The following is a 13,740-nucleotide window of genomic DNA, read 5'->3' as shown; positions in this document are numbered from 1 at the left end:
ATTCACCAGAGCTAAAGTACAAATATAGGGCAACATGGCACCCAACATGCACATTCTTATTTATTTATTATGGGTTTAGACTATTAATGTACTGGTCCATTACAATAGTCTCTAAGTGGTGTATAATGAATGCAAAACAATGGAATGGAAATGCCTGCCAACACCTCCTGCCCCGTAATTTTAAGATTCTGTTTAAAATTGAGGGGTTCGGCCTTTTTTTTTTACTAGGTAGGGGTTGCCTGCTTGAGGAGGGGGGTAATCCTGCTTTTATCTATTTTATGGGGAGGGTTGCCTCTTTTTTGTGGGGTGGAGGTAGTTCTGAGCATAACCAATCCCCACCCCCCATGAAATGGATATTTGTAGGTTCCTGTGGCAGTTGTGCTCCTATGCCTAAAAAGGTCAGCAAAGGCTGTTCCAAAGCAACACAGGTTCATATGCCCCCAAATGAACCTGACACTCGTTAAAGGAACCTGTGGTTCCTTGGGAGCATAATCAATGTTCCTTAATTAGAAGATCAGTTGTGTCAGAGAAGCTTCTCTGAAAGGCAGCCTCTGGCTTCTCTCCCTGTCACAACTGCCCCCTCCAGCAACATGCAGCCCACAAAAGGGGCTTGACTATGCACTGGGATGCACTCTCAGTTCACATGGGACAATGGGGAGGGCCCGAGAGGTCTAATCAGTGCCCCATATGAACACAGCATGCATCTTAGGAGGCTCCCCAGAATGCTACGCCATTCCCTCTGCAACGCACAGGAATTCCTGATGTGCAAAGGGTTCTTTGAAGGAGGGACGTTTAAAAAAACCAATGGCATCAAGGCATAGCCAACTAAGCAGATTAGCCCAGGAAATGGTCTAGGTGTACCCAGCGCTATAGAATTGGTGAAGCTCTGTACCTGGATTGGAAACCACTGGGAAATCCTTGTGCACACTCTTAGCTTTCCAAGGAAAAATGGAAACTAGGGAATTTACAACAAATATAATAATTTGTGCTACCTTAAATGTGGTCAGGGATGTGCATACTCTCGTTCTTAATACATGAGATTCTGAGCTAAAAATAAACACATTCAGGACTCTAGTAATGCAAATAACTGTAACATATTTAATTCCGGCTAGCCTGGGAGGGGATGGGGAGTTTAAAGAGGAACAGCACAGAACTTCAAAGCACCAGACACCCTGTTTCAGGAGAAATGAGACTTATTTTTATCACAGAAAGTGTATGTTGCAGAGAATGGCATGCATACCCCCCCCCCACAAAGATCCCTGTCTGCAGCAGAACCAGAATCAATCCCGTTTCCGCACTGAATCAGATACAATTTCCATTTTCAATTAAGAGAGACTTCGTTCAAGATGATTAAATGCTGTTGGGCATTTATCTGTGTTTGATTAATCGGACAATTATCACCTCTCTACACACAGCCCTGTATTGGATACAATTAAGTTCTGGCAAGGCCAAGGTGGAGAAGCGTTGTATAGTTAAAGCCATCACTGGTCTGCAGGAGCTGCCTGATGTGCTAACAAGCAAAACAGCCCCTGCGCACGAAACATCAAAATCTGTTGTCACTGGAGACCTACCTGCATGGGGCAGCTAGGATGACTCCTTGCTTCCCTCTTTCAGCACTAAACTTTCCCCAACCTCACCATAGCTGGTCCCACAAATACAGTCGTACCTTGGTTTTCAAACAGCTTAGTTCTTGAACGTTTTGGCTCCCCAACACCGCAAACCCTGTTCCGGTTTGCGAACTATTTTTGGAAGCTGAACGTCCAACAGGGCTTTCACAGCTTCCAAAGCTGCACTTTGGATTTTGAATGTTTTGGAAGTCAAACGGACTTCCAGCATGGATTCCATTCGACTTCCAAAGTACAGCTGTGTAGCACTTTCCCATCACCTAGCCAACACAACCTCTATCCTCTCTCAACCAGAATTCAGGAAGCACAGAGGCATCAGAAATCTAAGGACCACACCGACAAGTCTTAGGGAAGCTTGGGCCTGATAGCATAGAATGTGTGGAATGATATATGGCATATATCTCCTTAAAAAATGTATCATCCCAAACTAGGGAAGCTATGATGAGTTAACCTAATGGTATTTTACACTGGCCAAGTTGAACAATATCGAGGGTTGCAAAGGTTGGTTGGTTATTTCCACATGTGGTGGGAATGTCCAGTCATACAAGTGTTGTGAGGAGTTCTTCAGCAAGTCTCAGCTATAGTGCAACTTTTTTCAATGCACCCTGGACTAGCTTTACTGTCAATATTGCCTGATACAATGTGAAACGTGCAATATAAAGAGTGAATTGTTTTCTTACTTGTAACTGCACTTACGGAAGCTGCTCAGCACTGGACGTACCACAGACATTTTATTAGTCTAAGAGGTTGCTGGAGCAGAATCTGCAGATTGGCTGTGACAGAGAAATTGAGAGAGCGCAACAGACAGGCCAGAGAAGCCAAAATGCAGAAATCTTCCCCCACTACCTGCAACACCTCTCATTGTTTATGTTAATAAGCAAGAGGGTCAATTATTTACTCCAATTTTGCAAAGGCCCTCGTGCTCAGATGTAATTCCTAAGCATTTCTAGTCACTGGTTTGATAATAATATAACCTATGCCTCCTTTATTTTACCTTATGTTGTGTATTCAGTGTCAGTTATGAGAGTTTGTGATGTTGGATGCCATATCTATACCAAGTATTGAAAAGAATTAATTAATAAAATAAAAAATAACAATCTGAGAAGGCTCATTCATCACCCATTGACTGTAGCACCAAGTCCTGACTTGGCCATCACAGGTCAAACTTCTACAAAACTTCAATGTAGGTTCAACAGAAGGGCACCAAATTATGCATATGTGTGAATGAACTGGGCAGAGCTTTTGATTCTGCAATGTATTTACTTCTGAAAAAACTGCAGCCCTGGTAGCATTCAGCCTTCGTACTGGTAAGCCACATTAAAGCAACTGATTCTAAAATTCAACAGTGACTATTTTTGCTCCTTGTTTTTGCATTTTCATATCAAAAATCCCTGGATCTTTGAATTAAACAAAGCTTGGATGAGATGTTGCAAAAACCAACAAACCGTATCTTCTGGCCATCTGCTGGAAAACCTGTGCAACACCTCCCCTTCCAATATAAATCGTAGAGTACTGACTAATAGCCTGATGCTACTATGCACATTTACTCATAAGCAAATCCCACTGGGACACAGCAGGACAAAATCTGAGTTGCATCCTAGTATCTATGTTTTGCAGCCAAAGCCCAATTAAGCCGAAACACTTGAGATTTATTGTTAGTTTATATTACCCAGTGAAGGCACCGTGGATTGGTTTTCCAAGCACACAGCCCTCTCTGTCAAAGCAATACCATCCTTCGAAAGCACAAATAATTTATCGGGACCAAGTGCTGTCACGCAGTTGTATTCAACAGAGTTTTACTCACAATAAACCCTCTGAAAGTTAATGGAGTTAAGACACCTCCATGAATTTTGAAAATGTCTGAATATGACTAAAACTGGACATATTATTTTGGGTTTTTGTTTTACCTGCAGCTTTCGTTCGGATGTAGACGATCTCACTCTTTGCTCCATGAGCATGGTAATTCTCCATCATAGTGAGCATGACAGCCTTGACGTAAATGGCATACTGAGTCCATGGTTTAAGCGCCTGTAGCAAAATCCCCGGATTGTCTTCTTTATTTTGAGGAAGGTCCACATCAACCAGGTTCCAGCTGTTAGAGCGGCACGCATCTTGCCCGTCATATTCTGTCACATTCTTGAAAGGTCTGGAAACAGGCAACCAAAGAGGGCTGTGAATTTTTTACTTCTAACAAAAATCGCTTTAAAAACTTTTAAGGATGGAAGCTTCATGCCAACTTTCCCCCAATGAAACTCATAATAATAAAACCTCTGCATTTTATAGGAGTATAAAAAAAACACAACCTGGAGAATCCCAGGTTTTTATTTCTCAAGTTCTAGTCATATTTAGGAAACCAAGCCTTTGCAAGTTACGGAAATGACAAGGGATCTCCAAAAGGGGCAGGCCACCGTCGTTGTTTTTGCTTCCCACAAAATGAAGCTTTTTGTTAAAGACAAAAGCAAACAGCTTTTTATTCAGCCACTCCCTGGCTAAAGCAGACTTAAAGCAAAAGAAGAAAAGGGAGAAATAAAGAGAACCTCCCACTCCTCTTGGACAAGATGCATGCTTGCAGCCTCCACTAAAGGACTTGGATGGTTAGTCCCAACACTACTTTTTTTATATAGGGAGGTGGGGAACGCACTTCTCCCTTATGATTGTGGGATCATCACAATGCTGAAGTGATATTAACAACCACCACTGGCAGAATTTATTTCCTACAATAGACAGACTACTCATGAGGTGGGCAGACTACAGGGGTAGGCAGAACTTGTCAGATCTACTCCCCCTGCCCAGAACCCAAGATCTACCAAACAGACCAGATGGAAAGGGCACACAAGGATGCCTCTGAGCACATTCTAAGCCTAAAGATTTGTCTTCAGCATTAGAACTCAGCTGAGCCCACAGCCCTCTCACAGAAGGGATCACGTTCTTTATTTCCAACCTAAATTAGGCAGCTGAAAAGTCAGTTTGATGTTGCTATGTTTAAAATCCTTGATGATCTACTGAAGATTGCCCCAAGATTTCCTAGCGGGTAGCAGTCTACCTTCCACCCTTCTCCTGCTTTAAATCTATCAACCTTGCACTCTTTTAGCTCCCTAGACAATGGTCTGAAAACTCCATTACTTCCTTCTTAACAAAAATTATACAGCCCTTGTGAGGATTCACCCATCTCATTCTGCTCTTCAATTTCTTGCCTTCACATCACTCATATAGGTCCCATCTGAACCATATATTTATATCACTTTTATACCACTTTAAACAGCCATGACTTCTCCCAAAGAATTCTGGGACCTGTCGTTTCTTAAGGGTGCTGATAGTTGTTAGGAGACCCAATCCCCCCCCCCCGAATTACAATTCCCAGAGTAACAATCAATCCTTCTTCACATGGAACTCTGAGAACTGTAGTTCAGTGGGGGGAATAGGGGCCAGCTAGCAACTCTCAGCACCCTAAACATAGTACACTTCCCAGGATTCTCCGGTGGTAGCCATGATCATTTAAAGTGATATCACAGTGCTTTAAATATATGGTGTGAATATAGCCTTAATGCCTGGCTTCTGGTTAAGGCCAGTCTGCCCTCTGTAAGATGGGGGACAACCTCTTAGCCATCATCATCCTGCAAGCTTTGCAAGAGGCACTCTTTGAAAACAGCAATGTCATAAGCAATCTTGCCATGAGGAAAAAAGGTCGCCCTTCAATCCAGCCTTTCACAACCAGGTGTCCTCTGGAGGCTTTGAACTACAACTCCCATCAGCTCCCACTGGCACCATCTAAAACATCTGGATGGCACCCAGTTGAGAAAGGCTGCCCTCGTCCATCTCACCAGGACCCCATGGATTCAGTCTCCTTCTATTATTAGTCAAAATACATACACAATCACTAATTATATTTAACGAGTGCTTAACAAAGGGGAACAGATCAATATTTAAAAGAAAACCACTGTTTTGACAGATTTTTACTGTCAATGAAACTTGTTTAGTCAACTGAGTGGCATTATTCAAACGGCTCGCTCATCACCCACTCCTGGCTGAAACACAAACTACTATTTTACACACAACTTTGAAAAGTTTTGGAAGCAACAATGGTAAAAATATTAGGTTACACCAAAGCACTGTACACAGAAGAATTAAGAGGCCTTGCCCACTGAGTCACAATCTAGGTGCACAAGAGATGCTGACAGCATTCAAGAGTAAAACTATGATTTATCATTAAGAGAACAACCCTACCCAAACCTTGGGCTCTCACACTCCCCACTCCTCCATTACAACTATGACGAAATCAGAAGATTCCATTTTTATTTTTGACTAACCACAGTTTAGCATTATGACTGAAGCTGGACAAACTGTGGTTAGCCTTGAATATGGTTTACTTAAGGAAGCCAACTTCAAACCATGGTTTATGGAAGTGGCTCGCTTCAATAAACAATAACTAACCAGATTTCACAGTCCAGATGCAATGCTGAGCTGTGGTTAATCAAAAGCAGACTTCAGATTGCCTCCTCAAAGCTGGGCTGGAGGAGGAAGGAGCATGTGAGCTCATCTACTATTGTTCCTATCATAAGCCTTATTGAGTTTATTATTATGTCTGAATGCAGCCAAAGGAAAGGAATATAAGAAAGGGAATGGGGAAAATTCTAGCCGAGATGGAAACGTACTGTGGATGGCAAGATATTCCATAGCTTTTTACATACTGAAAGTGACAGGGCCACTTACAATGTCAGAAATAAGAAGAAAAAATTAAAAAGAGGCAAGGGAAAAGATGAGTAATAGAAGAAAATATAGGGGGGCGGGTTGCAAAGTAACAGGCAGCAAGGTTAACAAAGCAGACATGAGAGTCTGTAAAACACCAAGGAATAAAAATTTCACAAAAGAGTGGCTGGGGAAACCCAACCAGATGGGTAGGGTATAAATAAATTGTTGTTGTTGTTGTCGTCATCATCATCATAGAAAGCCAACATCAAGCCATGGGTTATGTAGCTGACTTGATAAACTAAGTAGAGTGATTTAAACCAGGATGCCTGGCTTAAACATCTGGCTTAAACATAATGGGATTCTTTAGCAGCTTGTCCTTCTCCAGTGTAGGAGGAGAAAGTGGGGCACACAAGCCAAACACTTTGATCAGGCATCTTCAGGCTCAACCATATTGCAACAAACCATAGTTTAACGTTATGTGGCCACTGTGTTCAAGAGGTGCTCTACCCTTTCATGTTGCAAACATTTTTTGCTATAGGTACTGTTAGGGATTGATTAGCTGCTTGTGCGTAAAATCGTGCTCCCTCAGAGTTTGTGCGACCCCACAAACCTCAGTGTGTGACGGAGCTCCTCAGACATGTCTGCTCTAGTCACTAGTAGAGTCCGACAGTGGCTGTCTGCGGAAGCGTTTCCAGCAAAGGAGCTCCTTAACGGAAACGCGTCTCCTGGACTCACGGCGTGACAGTTTCCGGCGAGGTGTAGGTCTCCCTATGTGAGACTCAGATACCTCCCCACTGTTTTCGCTGGAAGCGTCCCTGAGCCCTCCCTCCTGCTCACATTCCCTCAGAGAATCACTCCTCCCCCTGCTGGTGCCTGCTTCAGCTGTTGAGTCTCTTTCTTCCTCCCTGAGCCCCTCCACCACCTGATGCTCCGATGGCAGTTCCCTGACATCCACCTCCCCTCCAGGGCCCCCCTCACCCCCTCCCATTACCTCCCCTCTGGGAGGTGAAGGGCTAAAACCCCGAAAAGAATCTTCCTCATCTTCAGACGTCTCGAACAACTCCCTCCATCGATCGTCGTCCTGGCTCGCTGAATCCTCTTCCTCTTCAGAATCTGGGAACCCCTCCAACTCCTCTTCCTCATCGGTGGTGGCAAAGTATTCCCTTCGGAACCTCGCTACAGGCTGAGGTTTACGTGGGAACCTCTGATGAAAAGTCTCTATTAAAACTTCGTCATTGACATCCTCTGCCCTAACCCAGGTGTTTTCCGACTCCGGTTCCCCTTCCCACATTACCAAATACTCTACTTGATCTCCCTTCCACCTGGAATCAAGGATCTCCGCTACATGGTAGCTGTGTTCCTTCTCCTCCATTGCTGGTCCCCTAGTGACCCTCCCTTCACTGTCTCCTCTATACGGTGACAGCAACGACCTGTGAAAAACTGGGTGCAGCTTCATGTGGTTCGGTAACCGGAGTCTGAAAGCCACTGGGTTGACCTGCTGCATGACTTCAAACGGACCCAGCCTTTTGGGTCTTAACTTCTTACAACCTCCTTTGAATGGCAACCCTTGGGTTGACAGCCACACCTGGTCCCCCACCCTAATGCTTTCACCTTCTCTTCTGTTTTTGTCTGCCTGCCTCTTATATTCCTCCTTAGCCCTGTTTAAGTTGAGTTGGAGCTGGCGATGAATCGCTTCCATTTCTTCAACGAACTGTTCTGCAGCTGGAACGCTCCAGTTCTCCCCTTCCCCCCCTGGGAAGGCTCTGGGATGGTACCCGTGATTAGCCAAAAAGGGGCTCATCCCCGTGGACACGTTCTCTGCATTGTTGTAGGCAAATTCTGCCAACGCCAGCTTCTCCACCCAATCATTCTCTCTGTCATTAACGTAACACCTCAAATATTGCTGGAGAACCCCATTTGCTCTTTCCGCCTGCCCGTTGGTTTCTGGATGACGGGCCGTTGAGAAATTAACCTCTACATGCAGTAAGCTCATGAGCTTCCTCCAGAACCTGGAAGTAAATTGTTTTCCCCGGTCTGAAACCACCCTCAAGGGGGCGCCATGCAGCCGAAACACATTCTCTACAAACAATTTGGCTGTTTCTTCTGCTGTGACCGCATGTGAGCAGGCTATAAAGTGGGCCATTTTAGTTAACAGGTCTACCACCACCATGATGGCTGTTTTCCCTCTAGACCTTGGCAGATCAGTCATGAAATCTATTGCCACTGCTTCCCACGGTCTTTCAGGTGTGGGCAGTGGTTCTAATAAACCAGCCGGCGCCCGCCTCTCCCCCTTGGCTCTTTGGCATTGTTCACACCCTCTCACATACTCCCGCACATCTTCCCTGACCTTGGGCCACCAAAATTCCCTAGTAACCAGCCACATGGTCTTGTGTTGCCCAAAATGCCCTGCTGTGGGACTATCGTGCAACTGCTTGAGTACCTTCTCCCTCAATTCCCCTTCGGGTATATATAACGCTCCCTTGTAATACAATGCCCCATTTCTCTCCTCAAAACCACCGGGTTTGTCTTCCTCCCTCCTGAGACCCCTGAGTTTGTCCTGGGCGTATGCATCCTGCACCGTACCCTCTACCAATTCCCTTTGTCCCACCAAAGTCGCCCCACACACCCAGCGATCCTCTGGGATGATATGGGTTTCTTCAGGTGCTCCCTCCCCCTCCAAATATTCAGGTTTGCGTGAGAGAGCGTCCGCCCTAACATTCTCTGGGCCTGGCACGTAACAAATCTCAAAGTTAAATTTGGAGAACTCCTGGGCCCATCTCAACTGCCTTTGGTTGAGCACTCGCGCAGTTCTCCAATACTCTAGATTTTTATGGTCCGTGCACACTTGCACCTTATGTTGTGCACCAATTAGCAGATGCCTCCATCTCCGGAACGCCTCATGAATCGCAAGAAGTTCTCGGTCGTACACCGTGTAGTTCCTCTCGGATTTGTTCAGCTTTCGCGAAAAGAAGGCACACGGTCGCCACTCTGACTCCTCCTTTCCCGGCTGCAGAAGAAGCACCGCCCCTATGGCTCTGTCAGATGCGTCTGTTTCGACCCTTAGCTTCCTTTGTAAATCCACATGCAGAAGTTGTTCTTCAGAGGCGAAGGCCCTTTTCAGCTCCTCAAACGCTCGCTCCGCCTCCGCCGTCCATACAAACTTCTTTTTACTGCTGAGACAGTCAGTAATGGGCGCCGTCAGATGGGCGAAGTTGCGGATGAACTTACGATAAAAGTTTCCAAACCCTAGGAACCTCTGCACATCCTTCTTGGTTTTTGGTGTTTTCCAGTCCAGCACCGCCTGCACCTTGCCGGGATCCATGGCCAATCCCTTGTCTGACAGGCGGTACCCCAGGAATTCCACCTCCTTGGTATGAAACTGACACTTCTCCAGTTTCACCCACAGCCTGTTGGCTTGCAGTCTCCTCAACACTTCTCTGACGTCTCTCACATGTTGCTCCTCATTCTCCGAATACACCAACACATCATCTAGGAAAGCAACGCAATTCTTGTAGAGCAAAGGGCCCAGTACATGGTTCATAAAAGATTGAAAGCACGCGGAGCCTGCTTGTAATCCAAATGGCATAACGAGATATTCAAATGCCCCCAAAGGGGTAAACATGGTGGTTTTCCATTCATCTCCTTTCCTTATGCGTATCAGGTTGTACGCCCCCCTTAGATCCAGCTTTGTAAAAATCTTTCCCTTCCGCACCCTGGTCAAAATATCATCAATCCTGGGCATAGGGAACACCACTGGTTCAGTCACTGCGTTCAACCTCCTAAAGTCACATACAAGTCTCGGCTTGTCCGCTTTTTTTTGTCCACAAAAAACACTGGGCTACCCCCCGCTGCTTTGGACTCTCTGATGAAACCTCTCTTCAGGTTCTTGTCAATAAACTCTCGCAACTCCTGCATTTCCCTGTCTGACATGGCATACAACTTGCCCACAGGAAGCTGTGCTCCAGGGAGTAAATTGATCTGGCAATCAAAGGGCCTATGCGGGGGTAGTTGGTCAGCTTCCTTCTCGCTGAACACGTCGCTGAGATCTGCATACTGTGGTGGTACCTTCACCTTCTCCATTACTTCAGTCCCTGCTAGGGTGGCTTGGGCCCCTGCTGAACCCTTTTCCCCTTTGCAGTGTTCTAAGCAATGTGCTGAACCAAAGGACACCACTCTTTGATGCCAGCCAACCAGCGGATCATGTAGAGCTAGCCAGCTCATTCCCAAAATAATGGGAGCGCCTCCCAAGGTGGCCACATTAAACGCTATCAGTTCTGTGTGCCTTGCCACCCTCATGATCATTGGGACCGTCTGCAAGCTGACTCCTCCTCCCAACAACTCCCTGCCATCGATCGTGGTCACCTGCAGGGGGTTGCTTAAAGGGATAGTCTGTATCTGGTGTTCAGCAGCAAACTCCTTGCTCATAAAATTGCAGGAGCTGCCTGAGTCCAATAGCGCCTTTATTTTTAGGGGGTGTCCATTTTGCAGCTCTAGCAACACTTCAATCACTAGAGCAGGTCGAGGAGCTTCTGGCACGGGCACTTTCACTGCTCTTTGGCCTGGCTGCAGTGCCCCGATTGTGGCAACCAGGCGTTGGCTTTTACCTGCTCCGTCTCCCCCTGCTCTTCCCCCTCAACAGCTCCCACCATCCCTTGCCATTCCTTCCTCTGGGGGCAGACTCTGGCAAAGTGGCCTGGCTGTTGGCAGAGATAGCATTTCCGGGCGCCCTTTCCCTCCTTCTTAGCCCCCTCGCTGGGTTTTGAAAATGCGCGCGCGCGCGCTGTCCCGATTTCCATCGGCTCTGCCGGCGGGAAAGCTGGCTCAGGAATGTCTGGAATGCGGAACTCCTTCCAACGTTCCCCTCTCCCTTCCCGCCTCTCCAAGGCTCTTGCCTCCTGACGCGCTCCTATGGTCAGCGCAGATTTGGTCAGCTGATCCATAGACCCCGCCCTGGGGCTCCGTGACAGCTCGTCTTTCACAGCCGACGAAAGACCTTCTTCAAATAGCATCTGAATGGGTGCCGCCGATAAATCCCAACCCAGTCTGTGAACCAGCATGGTAAACTCAGTCCAGTACTCACGGACAGATCGGCTTCCCTGCTTGCAAGCCATTAGCTGTCTGCGCACCACCCCTTCCTCAATATCGCTGGAAAACATGATATCCATTGCACGAAAGAACTTCATCGTGTCCTTTAGTACGTCATTGTGCGTTGCCATCAGGGGTCGAACCCAGTCTCTCGCCCCCCTCTCAAGATGCCCAATCACGAAAGCAACTCGTGATTCCTCATCAGGGAATTCATCAAACTGCACATTAAGTGCATATTGCATCTCTGTCCTAAAGGCATGGTAATCCTTGGGGTCCCCCCCAAACTTCTGCACCAATCCTGGTACCTTTCTGGGGAACTGAGTGGCTCTCCCCTTCTTGTCTGCATCCTGAGCCCTTCTCTCCTCCAGCCTCGCCGTCTGCAGCGCCAGTTGGACCTCCAACGCTCGGTATCTATCTTCCAAGCTTGGACCAGCCCCAACCCCAGCTCCTCCGGTTCCGGTTGGTTCGCTCATGATGCTTTCTCTTGCACAGGCAGCGTACAAAGACTGTCGGACTGCTGTTAGGGATTGATTAGCTGCTTGTGCGTAAAATCGTGCTCCCTCAGAGTTTGTGCGACCCCACAAACCTCAGTGTGTGACGGAGCTCCTCAGACATGTCTGCTCTAGTCACTAGTAGAGTCCGACAGTGGCTGTCTGCGGAAGCGTTTCCAGCAAAGGAGCTCCTTAACGGAAACGCGTCTCCTGGACTCACGGCGTGACAGTTTCCGGCGAGGTGTAGGTCTCCCTATGTGAGACTCAGATACCTCCCCACTGTTTTCGCTGGAAGCGTCCCTGAGCCCTCCCTCCTGCTCACATTCCCTCAGAGAATCACTCCTCCCCCTGCTGGTGCCTGCTTCAGCTGTTGAGTCTCTTTCTTCCTCCCTGAGCCCCTCCACCACCTGATGCTCCGATGGCAGTTCCCTGACAGGTACATAATATGAACAATCACCACACAACTTTAAACAGTTGTATATATACCCGTGGAAAACCTCAACTGGTGAGACTTCATTTCAAGTCTCCACAGAACCATAGTGCTCAGTGGATTACCTTACACCAGTCTCTCATACACATGCACACCTCACTCAGCCTACCTGGGATAAAGCTCTTTGGCAAAAGGACCCAATTAAAATGCTATCTAACCCTTGCTATAGTTTAACAGCATTTGCTCTTTGTCCTCAACTTGGTGGTCTTTAGTAGGAGCTACATGGAGATCCAGGCCCTCTTTTTACTCAATCAGCAGCATCCTTCATACAATTTGCTAGCCTTTCCTCCCTCCACCCCACATACGCAAAACACACACATTAGTGGTATCATCCGGAGATGTGCATACTCACGCCTCTTTGTAATAAACGGTGAAGCTAATCAGGTCTCTGTAGTCTTTGGGGCGATACTGTTCCCAGGTTAGCATGATCCGATTCTTCCTGGTTGTGTTGGAAATGAATTTCAGAATGTGGCTTTCACCTGAAAAACGCAGGACAGCAAGTGAGCTGAAGTGTCACAAATATGTAAGTGTTAACACACACAAGGGTTTTTGTTACGTTCCAACTTCATTTCTAATTCTATCATTGTTCTGCTTTTACTTTTTAGTAGTGCAGACTACAAATTGGCAGAGCAGCACTTACGGTCTACTTACACTCAGGAATATCATGGATCACCTTACTTTCCGAAGAGTTTTCCACTGATAAAACTGGCTGGAGATTAAAGGGGTTATGGCCTTTGTCTTCTCCTGCAGTGAGAGGCCTGGGGTGGGGGCTGTCTGGCACTTAAGGTGTGACAGGTAAAACATTCCTGTAAGCAGAAATGCACCCCCCCCTTTATAGGAATGTGAATGTGTAAATCAGCCTTATACAGGTAGGGATGAGGAACCTCAGGCTTGGTAACTAAATGCAGGCCTGAATGCTTCTTTGTCAGGTCCTCAAGATTCCATTCAGGCGATACCAGCCCTGCTTTGCGTTGAGCGTTTTTGCCTGGCTGGAATGTGTCCTTGATGCTTCTTGCTTGCCTAGATGAAGGACAGTGTGAGGTGTGTGACAAAACTAGCTGTCTGTACAAGGGGTAATTTCACATTTTCTAACCTGCCTATTGTTGCTTCCAGCCTCACCCACCACTGACATGTGGCCCCCAGAAGGTTGCCAAGAAGGTAATATGGCCCTTGAGTTGAAATGGGTTCTCCTTCCCAGCTTCAAAGTCCTTCAACACCAAGAGCTTCCCAACTAGGGATAGATGATATCTGGTTTTCAGCATCATGACATAGCAAAGGTAAAGGGACCCCTGACAGTTAGGTCCAGTCGCGGACAACTCTGGGGTTGCAGTGCTCATCTTGCTTTATTGGCTGAGGGAGC

The 13,740-nt window shown here is 46.8% G+C and overlaps 1 protein-coding gene across 1 annotated transcript in view; it reads right to left on the bottom strand.

Annotated features, from left to right (window-relative positions):
* Positions 1–13,740, bottom strand: part of IGF1R (insulin like growth factor 1 receptor) — a 190,665-nt gene that overhangs the window by 34,163 nt on the left and 142,762 nt on the right. The window contains exons 7-8 of the mRNA XM_081171034.1: positions 12,733–12,859; positions 3,533–3,771 (exon numbers count right to left, since the gene is read on the bottom strand). Coding sequence (XP_081027160.1) covers positions 3,533–3,771; positions 12,733–12,859 — 366 coding nt within the window. The remainder of the gene's footprint in view (positions 1–3,532; positions 3,772–12,732; positions 12,860–13,740) is intronic.

The sequence above is a fragment of the Podarcis bocagei genome, assembly GCF_964188305.1.
Source record: "Podarcis bocagei genome assembly, chromosome: 14".
NCBI lineage: Eukaryota > Metazoa > Chordata > Lepidosauria > Squamata > Lacertidae > Podarcis > Podarcis bocagei.
The sequence above is the reverse complement of the archived record's forward strand: the minus strand, read 5'-3'. Positions and strand labels throughout refer to the sequence as shown.